At 51.9% G+C, this 21,391-nt stretch overlaps 1 protein-coding gene across 1 annotated transcript in view; it reads right to left on the reverse strand.

Moving 5' to 3' along the window:
- ENG (endoglin) overlaps positions 1 to 21,391 on the reverse strand; it is a 49,795-nt gene that overhangs the window by 25,578 nt on the left and 2,826 nt on the right. Inside the window, exon 2 of the mRNA XM_067542119.1 lies at positions 8,107 to 8,267. Within this exon, the coding sequence (XP_067398220.1) occupies positions 8,107 to 8,267 (161 nt within the window). The remainder of the gene's footprint in view (positions 1 to 8,106; positions 8,268 to 21,391) is intronic.

The following is a 21,391-nucleotide window of genomic DNA, read 5'->3' on the forward strand; positions in this document are numbered from 1 at the left end:
ACTAATAACTCACTGCTCCTACAGGTCCAATTGTGATGCGACGGCACGAGACGTCCAGTAAATATTACTGCGTGGGTGGCCACAGGACCCCAGCCGGTCAGTCCCCTGGGCCCTGGTTCTATTTTTACCACCTGTTTTTTCCAGAGGCCATTGTTTCTCTCCTCCAGAGTGGTGGGAGGTTTTATTTTACCCCGTGCAGTCTTTTTCATGGGGATCTGCTTATAGAAACCGGCTTCCAGTAATTCTTCTATAAGCGGAGCCTGGTCTCGCTCCCTCACGCTTGCCCCCCCCCCCCTCGGTCGGGGCTCGGTGCCAGCTATCTTGAATGCCACAGTTGTGACATCAGTGGCTGGCTCCCCCCATCGCCTCTTTACATACACAGAGTGGGGGGGAAGGGGCACGTCCGTGCTATTTATTTACATGGTATAACACGGCCCAATTCTTTTTCCCACGTGTACCAGGTCTCCCGCTGTCTCCTGCCTTCGCAGCCAGGTGCTCAGCCTCGCCATCACAGAAGCTGGCCTGGGTCCTCCAGCAGATGAAGACACCGGCTGCACCCGCACACACACTGCGCTTGAGGCCTTGCCGTCGCTGGCCTTGACTCACAGCATAGCCTGCGGAGAGGTGCCCGGTGTGGCTCCCGAAGCAAACTACTCGGCTTGGGGCAGCTCCCGGGCAGGCTTTTGGTTCAGGCTCCTCTCCTGGAATAAAAGGATGGGCCAGTGGTTCTGTGCTAGCCTGAGACTTGGGGGAAGGGCTTCCAATCCCTGCTTGGACACAGGGCCCCCACGTGGGGGGGAGGAAAAGGGTACACTTTACTGGGGCCCAAAGGCCTTGCGGGACCCGGCCCAGGCTGCAACCCCCATTACCATGAGGAAAAAATTGAGGCTAAATTGTAGATCATGCCTGAGGATATTGATAGAAATTTATTTTCCTGCATCTATGGTCCAGATCCTGTAAGATTTGCTGGAGCCAGTCAGAAGCAGTGATCGAGCAGTCGTAAGTCTCATGAGATTGTATGTATGGGACGAGGGATTGTGGTATGTGTGTGACAGGGGGCCTGTGTTACTACTTTGTACTGGGCCCGAAAACATTATGCTTGAGCCCTGCTTGGGCAAGTCTCTCTGTGCCTCAGTTTCCTGTCTGCAAAACAGAGATAACAACCCAGCCCTGCCTCACATGGGGTTGGGAGGATAAGTACATCAAAGATGATGAGGTGCTGAGACAGTGCGGTGATGGGGCCAGATAAATACCTGAGATCGATCCTTAGATAGTCTAGAATGGCAAGAAGGGAAACTTTTCGTGTGGGACTTGAATCTCTATGACTCAAAGCACCATCTCAATGCAGCTGCTGACACAGACTCTACATGACAATGCTACCCTGCCTGGCCCCCCTGACGCTCACCCACACAGGCTAGTGAGAGTTGTGTTACCCTACACAGTCTACACAGACGCTCAGCTAGCAAAAATCAGCCTTACTCTTTTGAAGATTAAGCTACCCAAATGTAATCCATCTGAGGAGCTAACCAGGGGTCTGAAGGGCAGTCAGTGGTCCCTTCCATGACTGCATTGTTAAAGACACCCTGTGTGGTGATCTTAGTCAGCCCATGTTGTAGCCTGTGGAGATGATGCTTATGTTTACATAAAAATGTGTTGAAAATGTAAGCAGGCTCAAAAACCTATTTCCTAAAAACAGAGCTGACAATAACCAAGTGAGGCCTGGTAAAAGATGAGTAAAGTGAAGTGAGACATTTCAGAGGCAAGTTGGAGATAAATATGGGCATAACCGTATTTATAACCGTACAACAGGTTATGTTGTGACCCTGTTCTGGTCCTAACTGGTTCTTACAAGTGTTTTAAATAAAATGTTCATGCTTTGGGAAATGTTCTCTCTATTGCTAGTTATTGGCATGTCAATTAAAATGATGCTTAATGATAAATTGCCAGTAGGAAAGTAGAAAATACTGAATTATGGTAGTGGAAATACGGATATGGTAAAAGGTAGATTTAACGTTAATTAATGATGGGGTATTATTATAACTGATTATACAAAGGGTAGCAGGCTAACTGCAGATTAGGCACACCCCTCCACCGCCAGGCACTGTGAGAGACATGATTATACCCATTCACCCCATTTAGGGACCGATCACCCCAAAATGTGTCATTTCCTCTTCGAAAGTGAGTATCAGTACAGTGTATGATTATGGTGCCATGCCTGTTTACATAACTAGCTATTTTATAATAAATAACATTTTTAATTTTATCACTTGCGTTATTCACAGTTCTCCACAAAATTAAATTATCTGTGACTGCCCTGGAGGCTCAAAACGTAAATAATTCAGTTTGGTTTTAGCTCCTCTTTTTAAATGACTAATTGGGAATGCACAAACCTAAGGTACAGGGTCCATGAGAACCACAAGGTTTGGCTGAATCCAGGAGGCTGTGATGGAAAGCACCCCTGTATGCACACCCTACACACCAGTGTAATAATCTTTGTACAAAATATGTGTCATCTGAAAACTAATAAATCCCTGGTCAGTGGTATCATGGTGAAATGTATATAGCAATACTACATGAATTCCACTGTGATAAACACGTGTTCGAAGCCAGTCACCTCTGCCTAGGCAAAAGTTGTTAAATCGTCTATCCTAAACACAGAAATGTGTGTTTACCTCACTTTACATATAAGTAATAAACAGGGTCCTCAAGTCAGCAGGGGAAGGAGATGGTAGAAAACAGAACAAATTTCCATTTCAGCTAACACAAGTGGGAGGAAAAAGAGCACGGAGCCTCTTTCACCACCAGGCTCCATGTCACCTTCCTCACTGTTTGAATAAACTTGACTGTGAGGGATATCCTTCAAATGAATCCATTTCAAAGGCTCACTGGACTCTAAAGAAAGGGGCAGAAAACCTCCAGTTATCTCCTTCACTCAAGAGGACAAAGGCACCAGCACCTTTGGGCACCTGGGAGAGATCCTAACCGAGGAGACGGTCGGTCACCAGCTTGCTGAAAGACTGGGGGATGAGAAAGGCCATTCTGAACAAAGCCTGGAACCAAAACCGGCTAGTTTAAGTTTGAGACTTTCTGTTGTGTTTTCACGTTTATTTGCTGGTAACCATCTCTCACGTTCTCTCTTATATATGAACTCACTCAAATCCTATCTTCTTTTGTTAATACATTTGTTTTATTTTTAATCTAAACCAACCCAGTGCTATGTTTAAACTGAACTGTTTGGTAACGCCAGTGAAAGTAACACGCTATTGAATCTTGATTCCTCAAAGGGGCAGCGAACTGTAATATCTCTCAGAACTGCCTGGGAGAGGCTGGACAGTGCAAAACAGACATTTTGGGGAAAATCCAGGACTGGGAGCATGTTGGGGTCACCCTGCAAGTAGTAACCAAGGCTGGTGGAAGGCAGCGCGGGGCAGTGGGGCTGTAGATGGGCTGCTGGGGTCAGAGCTGCTGATCCAGGGCTGTCTAGCACACAGACACTTCAGGGTGTGACTTGCACGACGGTACCTGGTTGTGAGCAGCCCAAGCGGGAAGCTACAACAGCAAAGCATTGTGGGGCATCCAAGGTGATGGGGCAGGTGGTGACAGCCCTTCACTGAGCTGGATTGCACCCCGGAATGTGACAGAGCCTCCATACACAATTTCCGATAGATTGATTACAACTGGGTTCAGACTTTTCTCTACTACGGCTGACAGGCCCTAACGGCTCCTCACCTCCTTGTTTTGCAATAAGTTACCCACAGGTGAAAATTCACATAAAAATAAAAACCACCTTGGCCAGCCTCCCCGCTGCACTGTTTGATTCTTCCCAGTGCCCAAAGCCCAAAAGGCCTCTGGACCCCGAAATTATAACTGAAATCAGTGAGCCAGACCCTCAGCTGGCGTCAATTGATGTCGTGCCACTGGCTTTAGCAGAGGATCTGGCTCAGCATCCACCAACGGGTGACGCGTCCCATAGAAAGCAGAGCGAAGGGGAGAAGCCCAGCAGCCTTCCTCCCACTGGACACGACAAAGAATGTAAATATCACACCCAGTCCTTGGACACAGAGTTAAAGAGGAAACAGAAAAAGTCTTGAGCCCTACCCTTCTCTTGGCACTTTGCATTTGTTTGCACGTAGTTCAGAAGCCGGGATGCTTTTTGTTCCCTGCACACGGCGCCTTGGAATTTCCAAGCTCTGTGAGTATGCAGAGATAGCAGCCGCTGTTATTGTTACCGTTTATTATTTGTGTTACTGTTGCGCCTAGCAGTTCTAGGCATGGACCAGGACCCCCACTGCGCTAAGTGCTGTAGAAACACAGATCAAAACACAGTTGTGGTCTCGGAGTGGGTGCGCCCAGTTATGGAGGAATCACGCACCATGTATTCTCTCTCTCAGAGACTTCACTTTTGGTCTTCCTGGCTATTTTTTCTTAATCTAACAGCCACGTGCTCTGCTCTTCGTGCATGTAGAACAGTCGTATTTTAATAATATTTGGTAAAACTATTTGGGACAAAAGGAACAATAAATAGGTTATTTAGAGAGCACGATTAGCACGACCGCCCTTTCTCGGCACACAAAGAAATAGGATTCCCTCCCCCAGAGAAATTACAGCTTCACTCAGGCAAAGTCAATACAAATGGTACATGAGCAGGTGCAGAAGTGGGAGCAGATGAGATGACACTGCCGGGGAGATCAGCTCTGAGCAGGAATTCAGGAGAAAAGCAGGTATGAAGGAAGGGGCTGAAAGAGAGAGGTTGCTTATGGCACCTCCAAATACCTTTTAAACATCCAGTGATCTTGTACCACAGACCCTGAGAGAGATCACTGTCGCCACCATTCTGGAAACTCTTTCATTTCTTACGAACAACTGACTTTCACTTCCAGCCTCCCTTCACCCCAGCCCGCCTCCAAAAGCAGAACTAGATAATCATCAACAGAGCTGATGGGGAAATTACAAGTGCCGATTCCACAGAGTATGCAGTTTTCTACCAATCTAAACCTCCCTTTGAAATGACCCTTTTATCATCAGGCACTGAATATTCTGCATAACACTCAGAGACTCGGAGTCCAACACCCTTCTCTCTCACACTGGTTTTACCCCAGTGTATCTCCCTTGACTTCAATATGTGTAGCGGGTGCTAAAGAGCACAGGGAAGAAGCCACTTACTGGATTTAGGTCACTAAATTTAGCTTTCCACCTTTGAAATTGCTGGTCTTTATTAATGGATTTAAAGCAAGGGTTGGAAATATAAGCTGTGTCACTGAAAAAATAATGGGCCTAAATTTTCAAAAGTGCCTTGCGATTTTAAGCGCCCAACTTAGGAAATCTTCAAGGGGCCTGATTTTCAGAGGGCCAGGGCTCAGCACTTCTGAAAATCAGGGCCCCTTAAGGTGTCTTGAAATGGGCACCTAAAAGTGGAGTAATCCAAAATGACAAAGCCCTACTGAAAATTCAGGCCCATGATTTTTAAATTGAGAACAGAGGGATTCTAGTGCCATTTGATTTTGCCAAAACTCAGAATCAGAGCCTGTTTTGTAAAGGTTGTTCCCTTGAAAGTCCGGGGCAGGAATTCATTTCAGACAAGAATCTTTATAGTTTATGTAGCATAGGCTTTCAGGTAGTTAGCACTTTTTTATTTTAATGGAATCCCCCTTGATAAAAAACAGTGGTGGCTTCAGTTAAATGGGAGAAATACTTCAGGCGACTCAGAACAATTTAGTGGAAACCCAGAATAATTAAAAAAAAGTTGTAGAGCCCAAATTAAAACCTGACATCCATTGAGCCCTGGTCTACACTGACCTGGCGATTCAGCAGCAGTCGATGGAAGTTATGCAAACTACGCAGAGTAGCTTGTGTAACTCACGTCGACTGCTGTGCTTCCCCCTTCTGTGCGGCGTCTTCACTGCATTGCACCGACGGGAACCGCGTTCCTGTCAACGCAGCGCTACGCCACTTGAGGGGTGGTTTACCAGAGTCGACTTCTGTATCGATTGAGCAGGTCTTCACTGGTCACTCAGTCGATCCAGATAGTTCAAAGCGACTTTGCTGCATCAGCATAGACATACCCTGATTCTCTTGTCCATCATTTACAAGGAAACAGTCAAGGCTGACAAGCTAAAAATAGGTCCAAATCTGTTGTGTTTTCTATTATAGCCATGCACATAAGGGTGACAGGCACTCTCACACACATAACACTTCCCTCTCCTTCCCTCGCTGCTATAGACCTTGCTCTGCTCGCCTCTGCAGAGAGCAAGGTGCAGTTCACAAGATCCACGCTCTTTGCTATGCTTGTGAATTTCATGTTAGCTGCCTGCATATACACAATGTGGACAAGAGCAGTCACACCATGCCTGTGGATTTTCAGCTATGGCGCGATACGCACTGAGCATTTCAGACTTGAACTATGCCCTCCCCCACCCTTCACAGAAACTGCTATCATAATTTGCACCAACTGGTCCCCTCCAGCCGGCTGTCTCAGCAGAGAAGGCAAGGATGGACTGGGACATGAACTTCCTTTTGCTCCTAGACAGGGCCCTGCCAGCTGAGGGCTGAGGCATATTAGCAGGATAACTTGTGAGGGAAGCTTGCGATGCTGTTGCCATACCAGTTAGCAGGATAAATACAAGGCTTCAGCTCAGGGCTGTCTCTCTGACACCTTTCATCAACACTAAATTCACCTGCAGAAAAGGTTTCTGGATCCCAGTTTATTAGATTTGACTGACTTTGGTGAATGAGTTTTACCAGAGCTCCTGTTTCACATAAGGACAAAGGAGGAGCCCTTCGAACACAGACTGATGATCCGTCCAGTCTGGTAACTTGTCCTTGCCAACAACCAACACAAGATGCTTTAAGCCCTGTCCACCGTGACTGGGACCTGTTACAGATACAATCGCCTGAGCTGGTTGCAAGTGCAGTCTGTCCACCCAGCAGCTTTCTGCCGTCGCAACCGTGTTTGCACAACTACACCTACCAGCCCTCTGCGCTGCACTTGTATCAGTGCATGCATGGCGCCTCAGCACGGGGAACGCGCTGGGGATGTGCACACAAGGAAGCACCAGCAGCGTGCACGGCGAGGCACGCCGCACAGCCAGCCAGGAGGAAAGCGGCTCAGCCAAACTAGTTACAAAGGCATGGCCCGGGTGAGCCGTCTGAACTGCGAAAAAGCTAGCAGGCCAGACCACTACAGGGTTAGACTCAGGGGCCAGCCTAGACCTCCAGCGGGAGCTAACCACCGTTAGCTGCCATGGTTACGAACCCAGTATTAGCCATGGGCACATGGAGACACACATGGTCAGAGCCAACCATGCACTAGCTGGTTCTGAATTTGGTTAAAAGGGTCTAAGAGGAAGGTGTAAACAACAAGCCAAGGATGCTGCCCTTGTCGTACCACATCCCAATCGGGAGGGAGCCCAGCCAGGAATCAGCATCAGCCCCAGAGCACAAAGACCTGCCTTAGGGCACTGTTACTGATTCGCAGAAATGTCCCTGGGCTTCATGGGGCAGTTCAGATGGGCTGCACAGATGGAGATAGGGACAGATCCCTTATCAGCGCTGGGATTACCACATTCCTGTCCATTCAGCGCTCACCATGGGCATTTCCTGACATTTCACGGAGGGGCTTCCCTGAGTTCATGTGCCAGCTTTCTACCACCTGGGTGGTGCCAGTGACCCAGATGTCCTTGCTTATGATTGCCACTTGCCCTGTACAGCTGCCATGTCCTGACCCCAGTGGTACCACCGCACCCAGCCCCCTTACCCACCTCACTGATGGCTTAACCACACACCATTTCTCCCCGGAGTACCAGTGCACACGGCCCACACTGCACCAGTCATTCTTAGTTCTGCTCTGCTCCCCTCTTCCCCCCGGCCTGGCAGGGAATCAAGTTCAGGCTGCCAGCGCAGTAGCACACAGCATGACTTCCCAGCCCATTATAAATAAAGGATCCTTCCCAAAACAGCTGTACCATACCTCACTGCTGGGGAAGATTTCCCCCAGTTCCAAGGGCATATGACACAGAAAGTGAAAGCGCCTGGTCTGTCTGCTGACGGGAAGCAGACAGTGTGTCACAGTGTCTCTCCCCCACCCTCCAAAGCCCCACAATCACTGACCTGCTCCTTTATTTTCACGTGGAGTACGTGGACTTCCTGGTCTCCCCGCATGGTGCTGCGGCTCACGCAGCCACTCACAGCTTTGCCTGTCGTGTAAGACACCTTGTCTCCTTGGTCTTTCGCAATCGGCCGAAGGATGCAATCATCAGCGCTCACAGGACCTACGGGGAAAGCAACTCCATGTGAGTCATTTCGCTGCAGTCCTGAGGGATGGGACAATTACAGTGAGAAGGGATGCTCCAGGGGGCAAGGAGCATAGAAGGATGGGAGAAGACAGAAGGGCCTGGGACCTCAGGAGGCGAGCAGGAGCACAGAGTGGCCAGGGAAGAGAAGGGGTCAGGAGTGGGAAGGTCCGGAGAGGATACAGATCAAAGGGCAACTGAAGCACTATCTCAGCCATGTGTGGTGGGCAGGGAGAAGGCTGTGGTGCATTGTCCTTATTGGAACAAGAGGCTCCTGGGAGCCCGTCTCCTGCACAATACAGCAAGAAGGGACTCCAGGTGGGGGGGCCATAGGAAGGAGGTGCAGCAGGAGCTGGGACGGGCAGAATGTGTCTGAGCACGGGGGGCTGGGAAGCACTTAGGAAGCACGTCTGTCAGTTATTAGATGCTGCCAGTGGGATAAGGGCTTGGGGTTCAACGTGTGGTGGGGAGGGGTGTTTTCAGCACCAGTTTCCAAGGGTTTACAACGTCAAGGTTAAAAATTTGCTCTGGCAGAACACTTAGACCTGAAGGGTTTGTTCTAGAGGCCATAAATACAGGAAGGAAGCAAGGAAGGACAGAAGGACCAAATATCTTGAACTGTTCGTAGGTTACTGAAAAATGCATTTCCTCAATCAACTGTAACCGCGCTTTAAAAACATATCCAATCAGATTTCTGTTGTTTCTTCCCAGCATTTTGGCTAAGCAGAGAGGAAGCACTAGCTTACCGTTAATACACCTCTCTCTGGAGACAGCATCTTGTCTTTCCACCTGGATGGATCTGATCAGGGAGGTGTTTTTTTCTCTCTTAATATGACCTTTACCACATGTTTGCAGGCCGCACTCTGTCCATGGTGTGGCTGCACTGACTTTCATCAGGGTCTGTAAGGGCCAACTCTGAGACTAGCTCCAGGGAAAAGCAGCAGCAAAATAATTCAGACACTATAACTACGTTGATAGAGAGGAAATTCCAAGTTGAAGGCTACACCCCCTCCTTCTGCCCTATGCCTGTGTGACGATGGACATCCTTGGTCATCCCTGGCATTGAACACCAGAGTCCCAGCACTAGAATTGTGAGCTGAAGGGGATAACCCCTTTAGATGCTTCCTGTAGTGCAATCAGATCCACGGTTAGCCAGCCCCAGAGAGGGAATGGCTAACTCACTGAACAGTGGGTTATCCACTAGGATAACCTTGCCAGCCACATGTGCTGCTGTGCTTTATATCCCTGTAGCACCTAGAGGCCCCAGTCCAGTTTGGGGCCCTGGGCACAGTACAAGCACATAACAAGAGCTGGTCCTAGCCTTGAAGAGTTTACAATCTACGTAGACAAGGGTGGGAGTGGAACCACAGATGAAGTGACTTGCCCAAAATCACCCAGTATGTCCGCGGCAGAGTCAGGAACAAAAGCCAGGTCTCCTGATCCCCAGCCCAATGCCTTATCATAGACTCAGAGGGCTAGAAGGGACCACAAGGGTCATCTAGTCTAACCCGCAAAACATGACACCGGTGGGAGTCAAACCCACACCCTTTGACTAACTGCACCTGGTATGGAGCTGGAAGGCCAACGCACGCTCCCTTGTGCCACAGAGCCTGTATAAGCTCATGGGGCAGAGGTCCTCTGGGCAGTGTCCACTGACTCCTTAGCTGTCTTTGCGGGGGACTGGGTGCTGTCCGGGATTCTCTGCTCGGTGAGCCCCTTTGGTTCCCTGATTTTCAATCTTTGACCTGACTCCCTGGTCTTTAAATTTGTTGCTCCATATACTCCCTTGGGGCCTGAGCTTAGTGGTTGCTCCCCCATAGCTATGGGGGAGGGGGCCTTTAGTTTTGTGTGGGCCTAGACTCACCTGTCCCAGAGCCGCAGATAGTACACCACACGGCCTACTCAGCCGCAAATCTTCCACCTTAAAACACCCCGGTACTTCGGGGGTTGAAATCCCAAACCTTATTCACAGTGAAATTCTGCAGCTCAGACCCATCCATACCAAACTGAACAGGAGTCCATGATGAGATCTCAGCACACCAGAGCCCAAAGACATCTGTGAATCACACAAACTGTGCGTGATCAGATCTCACCCTTCAGGACATGAACGGTCAATTCCCTCCGAAGGTCAGGAACTGCAGCCCTGCTCCCTCCCCCCCTAAACACATCGCATTTCACAACCAGCCAAGTGCTCTTTGTTGGGTGTTTTTAAAACTTCCTCTGAAGTGTCACATATTGGCCACTGCCCAAGGCAGGCGACTGAACTTCATAAAGCTCTGATCCGGTATGGAAAATGCAATGTCCCTGCTACAACTGGTTCTTGCCAAAATCATGCTATATTTTTCACAAACAATTGAGCTGGAGAAGAAATTATCCCCCCCCCCACCTTCCCCACCACGTACAACCCCAGGTCTGCAGCACGGCAAGAGGAAATTGGAAAGATCTGACGCTGTTATTTAAATCATCTAAAAACTGGGGCACGCAACACTTTACTGAGGGAACGGTAAACAATGTGCAATTCAAAAAACCGAAACAGCCAATCGAAGTTACTGGAATGCATGTGGAATCCTTGTTGTAAGAGGCAACGTACGGACCCGATCCTGCAAGCAGATCTTCCTCACACGGACAGTCCCATAGACTGCAATGAAGATGACTGGGAGTAGTCCCCTTGAAGGCAGTGGGACTTCTTAAGGAGAAGGGTACTACTCGGTGTGAGTAAGGCTATCGGAATATGGCCCCCCGGCTCTGTTTGGCAGAAGCTCAGAGTAGACCTGGCCAAAACGCAGGAAAATAAACACAACAATGTTGCTGAAAATAAAAATACAATAAAATAAAAACCGAACAAATCCAGCCTGACAGAAATATATTATTTTTTGCCATTTTGCACTGCACTTGGAAAAATTTCATCCTGCTCATGCTGAGACCCAGAGAAGCGGGCGACGCTCCGGCGAGATACCGGACAGTAACTACCAAGCGGAGCTGGATTCAGACCAGTGACCTGGAGGAATTTGGTTCCGTACCCCCCCAGGAACAAGTCCCCAGCTCAGGGCATGTTGTGACTGAGCACTCACTGCTGCTGAAGGGCAGGCACTGCCCATACTGCTCTGGATGATGGCGGGAGGGCGGTTTCCCCTTTCTGCATCCTTGTGGCTCCCATTGCTATTAATGGGGTTAGGTGCATGTGGGGAGAGAACAGGCTCCATGGATAGAGAATGACAGTCAGGGCGACAACTCTCTGCCCACCCATGTGAAGGGCCAAGGCAGGATGTTATGGTGGTGAGACCCCTTTCCTGCAGGCAGACAATGAAGGCAAAGAAAGAAAATGCTCTAGTTAAATTGTGTGTGTGTGCGTTAGAGAGAGAGAGAGAGAGACTGCTCTCACTGAATTGAATCAGAATTGGTCAGTTGTGTGTCAGAGGCCCTATATTGCCAACAGCTAATGGAGATTTTGCTTTGACACACAGGCCTGGACGACTGGAGCAAGTTCTGATGTCCCTGCTGCTTCTGTCAAGTTCCTAGTGGCCCTGGCATTCAGCACAGCAATGGCTGTGAAGCCTTAGGTGGCTACAGATGTTTTACAACAGCATTTTAAGGTAGCAAAGAATTCCCTAAGGCGGTGGTGGGGAATTTGGACATCCAACACAACACGAGCCCTTCCTTAAAGGGAGCGCAATATCAGATGGTCCCTCCTTTGACAAGCCTCCTGAGTCCGACACACAGAGGAAGGGAGAAGGAGTCTGAAGCAGAGGCGGGTGAGGTGGGGTTCAACAGCTGGGCCTGGCTGCCCTTCTCTGGGTAATGTTTTCTTTGGAGATGGCCAGCCACTGCAAGGATTTCCATCACTTCCCTCGGGGGACTGACGCTCACCAGTGGCTCCAGACAACTGCATGCAAGCCGAGGAGTCTGGAGGCAGAGGGGCTGGGCCGGATGTGAGGCCCGGATTGTCCAGACGCCCTGACGTTGAAGGGGGAGAAGGGTGGGTGACTGGACGATGCTATCTGCAGCTCCAGCGAGTGACAGGAAATGGAAGGCAAGAGGAATGGGAATGGAAATTTACACACACGTGTCAGCCGTGCTGAATGAAAGGAGGATGGGGAGCCGGAGAGTGAGGGATGGGGAGCCGGAGAGTGGGGGATGGGGAGCCGGAGAGTGGGGGATGGGGAGCCGGAGGAGGAGAACGTATAAGGGGGAAGGCACAAGGAAGCTGCCAGTGCAGGATGCAGGTATTATGCAAATGACAATCCCTTAATTTGCATATCTGATTAACACACATTCCCAGCAGTGTCCCGATTCCCAGAATTCAAGCCTGCAGCAGGGAAGGAGCTGTAGGAACATAGGGCCGGCCGGCTGGCCTGGCTGGCGCCTGGGGAACTCCGGCTGCTCCGGGACCCGGCTCTGCCCCTCCTTGTTCCCTGTCCTAGGCTAGGTGGGGATCAGCATTGGGTTGCTGACCTCTGCGGCTTGCCCTGGGAGTGCAGGGAGGGGGCAGGGAGGGGGACCTGGCTGCTCCCTGCTGTCAGCTAATGGCTGCTATGGCTGGGCTGCTGGGGCGGCTCCTGGCCTCTAACTTCCTGCTGGGGGGCCTCGGTCTGCTGCTCCTGAGGGTGGGGGGACAGGAGCCTCTGGCCCAGGCTGCCATTCTTTGGGTTGTGCGAGGGGGGCTCTGGGCAGCTCCCTGGCTGGGCAGGGCAGGGGAGCTCTGGTCACAGCTCCTAGGAGGATGGTGGCTCTGAGCCTGGCCTGCTGCCCTCCTACAGCCCTGCCCACGACTGCTCTGAGGTCCTGGACTCTAACCATAGAGATCCCACCTAGAGCCGCGGTAAGCCTAGAGAACAGCCCAGAGCATCCACTCAGGGGACTGAGGCGCCTAGGCTGGAGCAGTGCAGGGAGTTGCTAAACCCAGGGGCCTCCTAGCCCCAGCCCCAACCCCAACCCCTGGGATCCTGGACTGGCCGTAGTAGGAGGGACGTGTATTTGGAAGCCCTAGGCTGAGATCTGCTCAGCCGCCGAGGGACTTGCACACTCGGTTCCCACTAAAGCCAGTCTCCATCTCAGCCATTTCCCCAAGGACCCAGGCTGGGACACGGCTGTGTGTAGCTCGTCCCAGGTCAGACACAGTCAGGCTGGGGAGGAGTTGGGCCCGATGCAATGCACTCAGCAACAGGTACTCAGCCCACTGTGCTGGCTGGAGGCCCCTGCCCGTGCTGGCCAGCCCCTCCCAGTGTTAGTAACAGCAGCGAGTCCTGGGACAGCACTGCCCGGCTTCCTCCACCAGCCGCGAAGGAGCACGCTTTGTCCTCACCATCCCTTCCAGCCACAGCCTCCTGGAAGCTGCAGGGTCCAGGTGGGTCTCCCCCAGCCTAGCACTAGCTCACCTGCTTCAGTTTCTGCTCAGAGCTCGCCCAAATCAATGGAAACACGACAGTGATGATATCTACTGGGCAACACCCGACGGCAGTGATACTCAGACCTCAGGGGTTCGGGAGCCAAATTAGCCATCCACATGACCCAAAAGAGTCACAACAGCGAGAATTCACTGTTTCACTTACTACAGTACTAGTCATATTTAAACGGTAGGACAGGGGACATATTTTGTTTTTATATATCTACTATTCTCACAGCAAATAAGTTAATAACAGTGCCAGTTGGTAACATAATTGGTTAACAACATAGTAAAAGCATCCCTACTGGTTACTAACGTAGATTAGTTAATAATGAAATCACGCCGTGTTTTAATATCCTGTGCTGCAGAGAGCCTCAGGAAACAGGTTAAAGAGCCATTTGTTGCTCGTGAGCCGCGCTCTGAGTATCCCTGCTCTGTGGTCTGTTATGGGCAGGTGCTCAGATGAAATAATCAGAATGGTCCCTTCTGGCCTTATGATTCTTTCTTGATCGTTTTCCTGGCTTGCTCAAAGGGTCTGAATAGCAGCCGTGAAAATGGACCGGCATCTTGTGAATTGCACTCTGCTGTGGGGCAGAGCTAGCAGAGGAGTGAAGCTGTCTGTCTGTAGACACAGACAACTAGCCCTGCATCCCTTTATGCTCTGTTCTTCTCTGGAAAGGTTTCTTCACCAGTATCAGAACTAGGAAATATCCTGGGTAAATCCACACAGGAGCCCCGGCACACACCTTTAAATGACAGTTTATGTGCTGCCGAAACTGATGGCTTAGACCCTGCCGCCCCGCAACGTAACAAACACACACACACACGACAAGGAAATCTTCCTCTGGTAAAGATCTTTCAAGCCCTGCTAATGGGCTCAGTCAATGTCAAAGCCCAGTTTCCTGCCCCGAGTCTGCAGAAGACGCGGCCGCAGCTGTAACTTACACAGCATGACAGCTGAAAAGATGAATTAATGGAGGGGGGGGGGAGGAGATGTGAGAGAAGTCAAGCAAGGAGACGGCAGATTGCACAGAAGCCCGTACTCTAGGGTCACAGCCTAGGCCTCGTCCATGACGCTGCATCCACTACCCACCTATTGTCCTGCACTTCCTCGACACACCAACCTAGACCAACCATGCAGTCAGCAGCATCAGGAGGAAGATAAACAGAGGCTTATCTGGGCTCCACAGGCAGCGTCACTCTTCCCCTCCAGCCCTACCCCAAGCAGCCAGTCTAGGGTAATTCAGCCAGGACTAGACAGTGACCTCCCGTGTCTGCCCAGAGCACCACAGACAGGCTTTATCGGTTGATATTATTACGGCCCTGATTTCGCCTCGCATTGAGAGGTTTCAGGGACTAGCACACAAAGAGGAGAGATTAGATCTGCGCGGCGACGGGGAGCTGCTCGGAGACGGCTGCCAAGGAGCACTGCACCCATCGCTTATGGCGGAGGGGAGATTACCCAGCCGTCTGGCCCGAGTGCGCGACCTTCCCACCCGCCCCGTGACAGATGGGCCACGCCAGCGGGGAGGAGCCAGCCGCCGGCACGTTCAAAGAGGGGTCCTCGGCAGGCCCCTTTCCTCTGGTGACTGCAGGAGAAGATAGGCCAAGGCTTCACTCTGCTCCAGCAACTCTGAGCCCCCCCCCTCCCCAAATCCCCCCCTTGCCCAGCACACTTTTCTCTCACAGCCCATTCCATCAAATTCCCCACGTCCCCCAGCGCTACATCAGGCTGCTCTGCTGTGCCCAACAACTCACTAGCATCCGATGGCGCAAGTCAGTGAAACACCTTCCCCCTAGAACCCATCAGCTCCACATGTCACTTAACCCTCCCTCCGGCTCCAAAAGGACCCCCCACCTCACTAACTGCCCCCTTCTGTTCCACACAGCACCCAAACCTCACTCGCACGCCATCCCCCCGTTTTGTGCCATCAGAGACCCCCATCACCCAACGCCCTCGCACGCCACACACCCCTGTATCACCCGGGGCCCCCACATGGGGGGGAAGGGTACACTTTACCGGGGCCAACCCCCCTGGGTATGTGTGTGGCTGGGGGCCCGTGTTACAAGTTTGTACTGGGCCTGAAAAAATTATGCTTGGTCCTGGTATCACCTAACCCTCCTTATGCTGCCTCAGGCTGCATACATCCACATGTCCCCAGTTCATCACACCCCCCACAGCACCGCCCTGCCCTGGCCAACACCCCCACATCACTACGTTCCAGCCCCTTTATCGAGGGGCCCTCAGCACAGCGCTCCCAAAGCTGGACTCCTCTCCTGCCCCAGCTCCTACGGGGCCCAGAGTCCACCTCTCTCTCCACTGTCCCTCCCTTCCACGGGAGCAGCGGGTGCAGATGCTGAGCTGAGAAGGGAAAACCTCACTGCCTCTCTTGTAGGCACTGACCGAACGGGCGTTATCCTTCCCCAAGAGCTCAGGGCTGGCAGCGTTACACTCAGGCCCAGCAGCTCCCTCCATGTAAACACGGCTGGCAGCTCCCCGCCCTGCCCAGGCCCCACTGGTATCCCGTCAGTGGGGAAGGCAGCCTGGCTCCAGCATTATGTAATGATCAGATAACGCTCAGCTGGGCCCAGCCTGCAGGGCCCCAGGGCCATCAGATAAGAGAGGGTTTATTTTTGTACTTGAGAAAAAAAAAAATCTCCTTCAAACTCCTTCCCTCCCAGCCCCCTACTCCAGCGTAGAGACCAAGGAGCTGGGAAGGCCCTGACGCGTCACCCTGTCTCCCCAGAGCCTGGGCATGGTGGGGGTGGGGAAAGTCCTGTTTTCTGTAAGCAGATCAAGGAGACGCTAACCAAACAAGTGCAGAACAATGGCACAGACCCTGGGGCGCAGTGATAGGGTGAATGGAGGAAACCAACTGCAGAGATCGCGAGGTGGGGGGGGCAGAGAACCCCTACATAAGACCCACAGTCCAGGGAGAATTGAATGGATCCAGGGATCGATAATGGGATTTGGAGCCTTTCACCTCTAGGTTGATGGTTTCAAGCGGTGACTAACCAGCATGGCCATGAGAAGCATCTTGGCTTGGCACATATGGAATGAGCTGGTGGGTGTCAGTCCAGGAACCACTGGCACGAGAGCCCACGTGTCACAAAAACCAAGACCAGCGTTGGCACTAACCGGTCCCTCGTTGGCTGTGTCAGCCGAGAGGGCAAAGATTGCCTGGGCCATGGGATGTTAACTGGCCTCTCTCCATCCAGCTCACCATTACAGGGCTGTGTGTGCCTGGCAGGAAGCAGAGTTGGGGGAGAAGGGTACTCCGCTACTGCCAAGGCTGGATCTTCCTTAGGGGTGAGCAGAGATCATCAGCCCCTAGGGCTTTCACCAGCACCGAATCATTTAAAAAACCAAATACACACACAGAGCCCTGGAGACACTCACTCAGACCTGGGCTGGGCTGACTGGCCAGACATCGGGGAAGATTTTGGAGTTGGTGGCCATTTACCAGGTTCCTCGGTGGAATCACTGGGAGTCCATTTGTATTTACTATTTAATTGTTTCTGAATCAAGCTGTTTCCCTTCCATGTCTTGGGCTCTCTCAGCTCCAATTCAGCCCCACAGACAGACTCTGTAAGGCTAAACCTGAGGCCAGGAAATGTGATCCTGGGGGTATATATATGTTTGTCAATTCCCCAATGACACTAACAGCTGGTGACATTGATTCTCATTGTACAGGCTGAGAAACACAGAGAATGAACACACTGGTGAAAAGCCAACAGGATTCATGACTCTTAGCTTTAATAACTGAGGGTGCTGTTAGTAACTCAGGGAAGACGTTCGTTTAAAGTGGTGTTTTTTACATGGACCGTGTCACTTTAAAGTCCAGACTCAGCACTCAGAACCCTTCACTGCCCGTGATTTAGCTAGCCAGGGCACACAGACCAACTAGCATCTCTGCCTGTAGGAAATTCCACTGCGCACGTGACATTGGAAAGCTTCCAGGGGCAGGTGCTCAGCAGCACACTGGCTTAGCCAGCCCCCCGCCCGGACCCCAAGGAAGCTGCAGCTCAGGCTGTGTTAACACATCAAGCCAGGACGGTATTTTCCTAGGCTCACTAACAGCAGCCCCTGCACGCTGCGGCGATAGACATCTCCAGGTCAATGGAGCAGGGCAGAGCTGTCTCAGACCACTTCCTTCTCCCAGGCTTGATGCCACACTTGGCTAAAGAAAACTATCACCAGAGGTGAGGGGAAATTGTTTTCCCAGGAACCAGCCTATTTCCGGGGCTAAGCAACGGGAACAAACCCTTCCCCTTGTGAGGCTTGCAATATCATTTCTGCTCGTCTCTTCCGGCCCCTACAAAACTGGGAGATCGCCGGGGTGCCTCTGGGTTGCTGAGCCTCTTTACGGGCCTGGGGCTTCAGGGAGACAACACAGATTTTTGCTGCTGGGAATCCAGCAGCACCCCAGAACTGTAACCGGGACGATCGCTTGGTCTCCTAGACGCCTCCCTCCTGCCCCCACGGGTGGAGGGAAATGAGGCCAAACCGTTGTCCCGTTGCCATGAATGGGAATTTGGTGATTCCCTGTGGCTCATTCTGTCCGGCTCCTTTCCTATGACATGAGGGCAGCAGAATCTACCCCGGCTGCCATTCCAGACAGAGCTGGGTAAACCCTGCCACCTGAGGACCCCTAGGACAACCCCTAATTCCACCAAAGGCAGCACACCCGTTACACAGCTCCCCCTTCAATGTCACTGCTACGGTACTGGCTGGAGGAGATCAGCACACCGGGACTCAATCATATGATTCAGATCCTCTCTGCGAGCCGGAAAACAATGCCAGTAAAGGGCCAGCAATACAGTGGGATGCCAATTCAGAGCAGAGGGTAGGCAAGGGTGGTGGGTGTGATGCACACATAAGGGTGGTGAAGGCAGGGGTGGGGTTTAGAGAAGGGAGGTCTGGTTAGAAGGGGAGGCAGCTGACTGACGAGGGGATCATCCATTCACATAGTGCCTTCCACCCCGCAACACTTTACCGACTCATAAACAGAGTATACACAGGGCTCGCTCCAACAGTCACTGAAACACAGCCACCTCTGGGGTGGGACGTGGCAGCTGCCTAAGAGCAAGCACCAACGTTCAGCTACAGTTTAGGACACAAAGTCAGAAATGCCTCTTCCATCGGAAACCGCAGCTGGAATGTGAGGGAGGCGGAACATAAAAACCCACCCGGGAATTGAGGTCATTGTGCCGTTCTTGCCAGGGGTGTCAGGGGCTACAGGTACCAGAGCTCTGTCTCCTAGGACATGATTTTGGTTCTGGCCAAGGGAAGAATGCCACCTACTGCACCACCGACTCCCGCAGGGGGGCTCTGAAAGGTCGCCCCGCTAAGCAATCATGCAGTCCAACGCTATTTAGCTTGGGCCAGCCAGCAGAATCACAGCACATGGTGCTACAGACGCCCAGATGGTAGCTGGGGAGTGTAGCTTTTCCCCCCACTTGTTTTGGAGGCTTTTGAGTTTTTCCATAACCAGGGTTTCTCACATGTTTTAAAGACATGGGCGACGGGCTGGCTCACGTGATGATCGCCTGTTCTGTTCATTCCCTCTGAAGCACCTGGCATTGGCCGCTGTCGGAGGAGAGGATGCTGGGCTCGATGGGCCATTGGTCTGACCCAATCTGGCCATTCTTATGTTCTTATGACCAATTATCTACTTTGGAAGTGAAAAATGGAGTAAGGGACAGGGAATAATGGGGAGCGGACGGGGGAGGGGCACAGATGTTCATTTTGCAGCTATACTCGGTGTCACTGGGGCAGGGTAATTGCTCCTGTATCTCCTGCCAAGGTCCCTCGATGGCACCTACTTAAGGTTTTTGGCTCCCAGCCAGCACCTTCCTTGGGCAGAGACCCGCAGTTCTCTCCCCCCTGACCAGTGTTTTAAGGCCGCACAGCTCCGTGCCTTACACCGTGACGTCCCCCGCAAGCCAGTCTGCCTAGAGACCAGCACCTGTGCTTCGCTTTCTGTCCGAGGGCTCTGAACAGCGCGTCGCCAGCAATTACAAGGTGCCACCCGGCTCCTTCTAAGCCAGCACCTTTATTCTTAAGGTAAAAGCCTTACAGCGAAAACAGGTAACAAAGCAACATTCCCGTTCATGTGCTAACACCTTGCCCTCGTCAGCTTTATCGGGCCCTAGCAAGCCAAAGTCTTTCCAACTCTTCTGCAAGGGTTGGACCCTTGGACACATGGTCCTGTCTGTTTGCTGGATCAGAAAGAAGGCCTGAGCCTGTGCGAATCCCACTGTTTATCCAAATGTCCTTTCTTTGTCTGATGGCTTCCAGCCAATCCAGTTGGAATCAGTGTATGCAAATGTCTCCAAGCGGTTGTATCTCTCTGGAAGAGTTACAACCTGAATGCTTTGCCACAGTCATCTCCCGCGGTTTGTGCTTCCTGGAGAAGTTGGGGTAGCCCTCCCCACTGGAGTTACGTACAGTCCCTACGTGTGCAACACAATCCGGTCCCCAAAGGTAGTGCATAGGAGGGCATGATCTGTCACACTTCGTATGGCAGCTACTAGCAGATGCATAGATTTTAAGTGACCATTGGATCATCTAGTGTGACCCCCTGTAATGCTCAGCTGGTCGCCTCGCTGTGCTGTGGGTGGGAAGTGCCACACCTAGCAATGCCTGGCTCACCTCTGCCTGTATATAGGGAGAGAGCGTCTCATCCCGGGGTGATTCTGTCACACGGAGGCGTGGGTGTCAGACTCCTCCGGGTGCTCCTCATGCTTTCCAGGGGCAACAGGAAACACACACGCTGGCCTGGGGCTAATGCCACTGCAGCAGCCACTGAGCCAGCGTGTCCATCCCCACCAGTCATTCAACACACGGCCCCCTCCGGTGACCCTGCAGGGTTCCAAAGGAAGGTCCACCGGGAGAACGGGGGCTGCCATGTGGAACCTCAATGGCAGGGGTGAAAGGGACGAGCCTCGTGGCGCCACCAAAGAGGACGAGAACGCTCTGGGGTTTTAGTGCAGACACTGAGCCAAATTCCCCCCGGGTGCAAGTCCAGAGAAGTCATTGGGTTCCACCAGGGATGGACTTGGCCCAGTGAGGCTGTCTAGCCACCGTCTGTTCCCATTTGAACCAGATTATCCAGCTACGAGAGCTCTTCCTGAGAAGTCACTTAAACTAGCCCCCTTACTCTGTTGATCTCAGTGCTGGGGTTAGCACAGCTCTAGGTATCACACAGGCACTAGGGACGCGCCTTCCCTTAGTGACTCACGATCTCAGGATGCAGCATCTCCCATTCTCTGGGGGCTGCCCTGTTAACAGATTTCCACCACCATTTTTCTGCAGAGAAGCGTGCCCCCCAAGTCCTGGGATTTCACACTGCTCTCCCAGTCAGCGGACTCAGGGAAATTCCACCCTCGTCCCTAGCCCCTGCCGAGTGGGAATCTTGCAATTATCCCGGAGGTGATCACGCCTGAGCAGAGAAAACTGCAGACGATATCCCTGAAGATGCTTCCACGCCTGTCAGCCTCTCACGTTCTGTGGGCTGGGGCTCTGGGGCGTACACATTTAAAAACCATCTGTAACCACTGTGAGCCCGTGCACCCCTGTATTCACACCCCACACACGACTGGCATTAGCTTTGTACAAAATGTGAGGTATCGTTTGAAAACTAGTCATTCATTGGTCAATAATATCAACAAGTACAGAGCAACCTCGTGTGTCAAGGCATGAAATCCCCCGGTATGA

Source organism: Emydura macquarii, unplaced genomic scaffold, assembly GCF_026122565.2.
Source record: "Emydura macquarii macquarii isolate MOO-44397 ecotype Brisbane River unplaced genomic scaffold, CSIRO-AGI_Emac_v2 contig_691, whole genome shotgun sequence".
NCBI lineage: Eukaryota > Metazoa > Chordata > Testudines > Chelidae > Emydura > Emydura macquarii.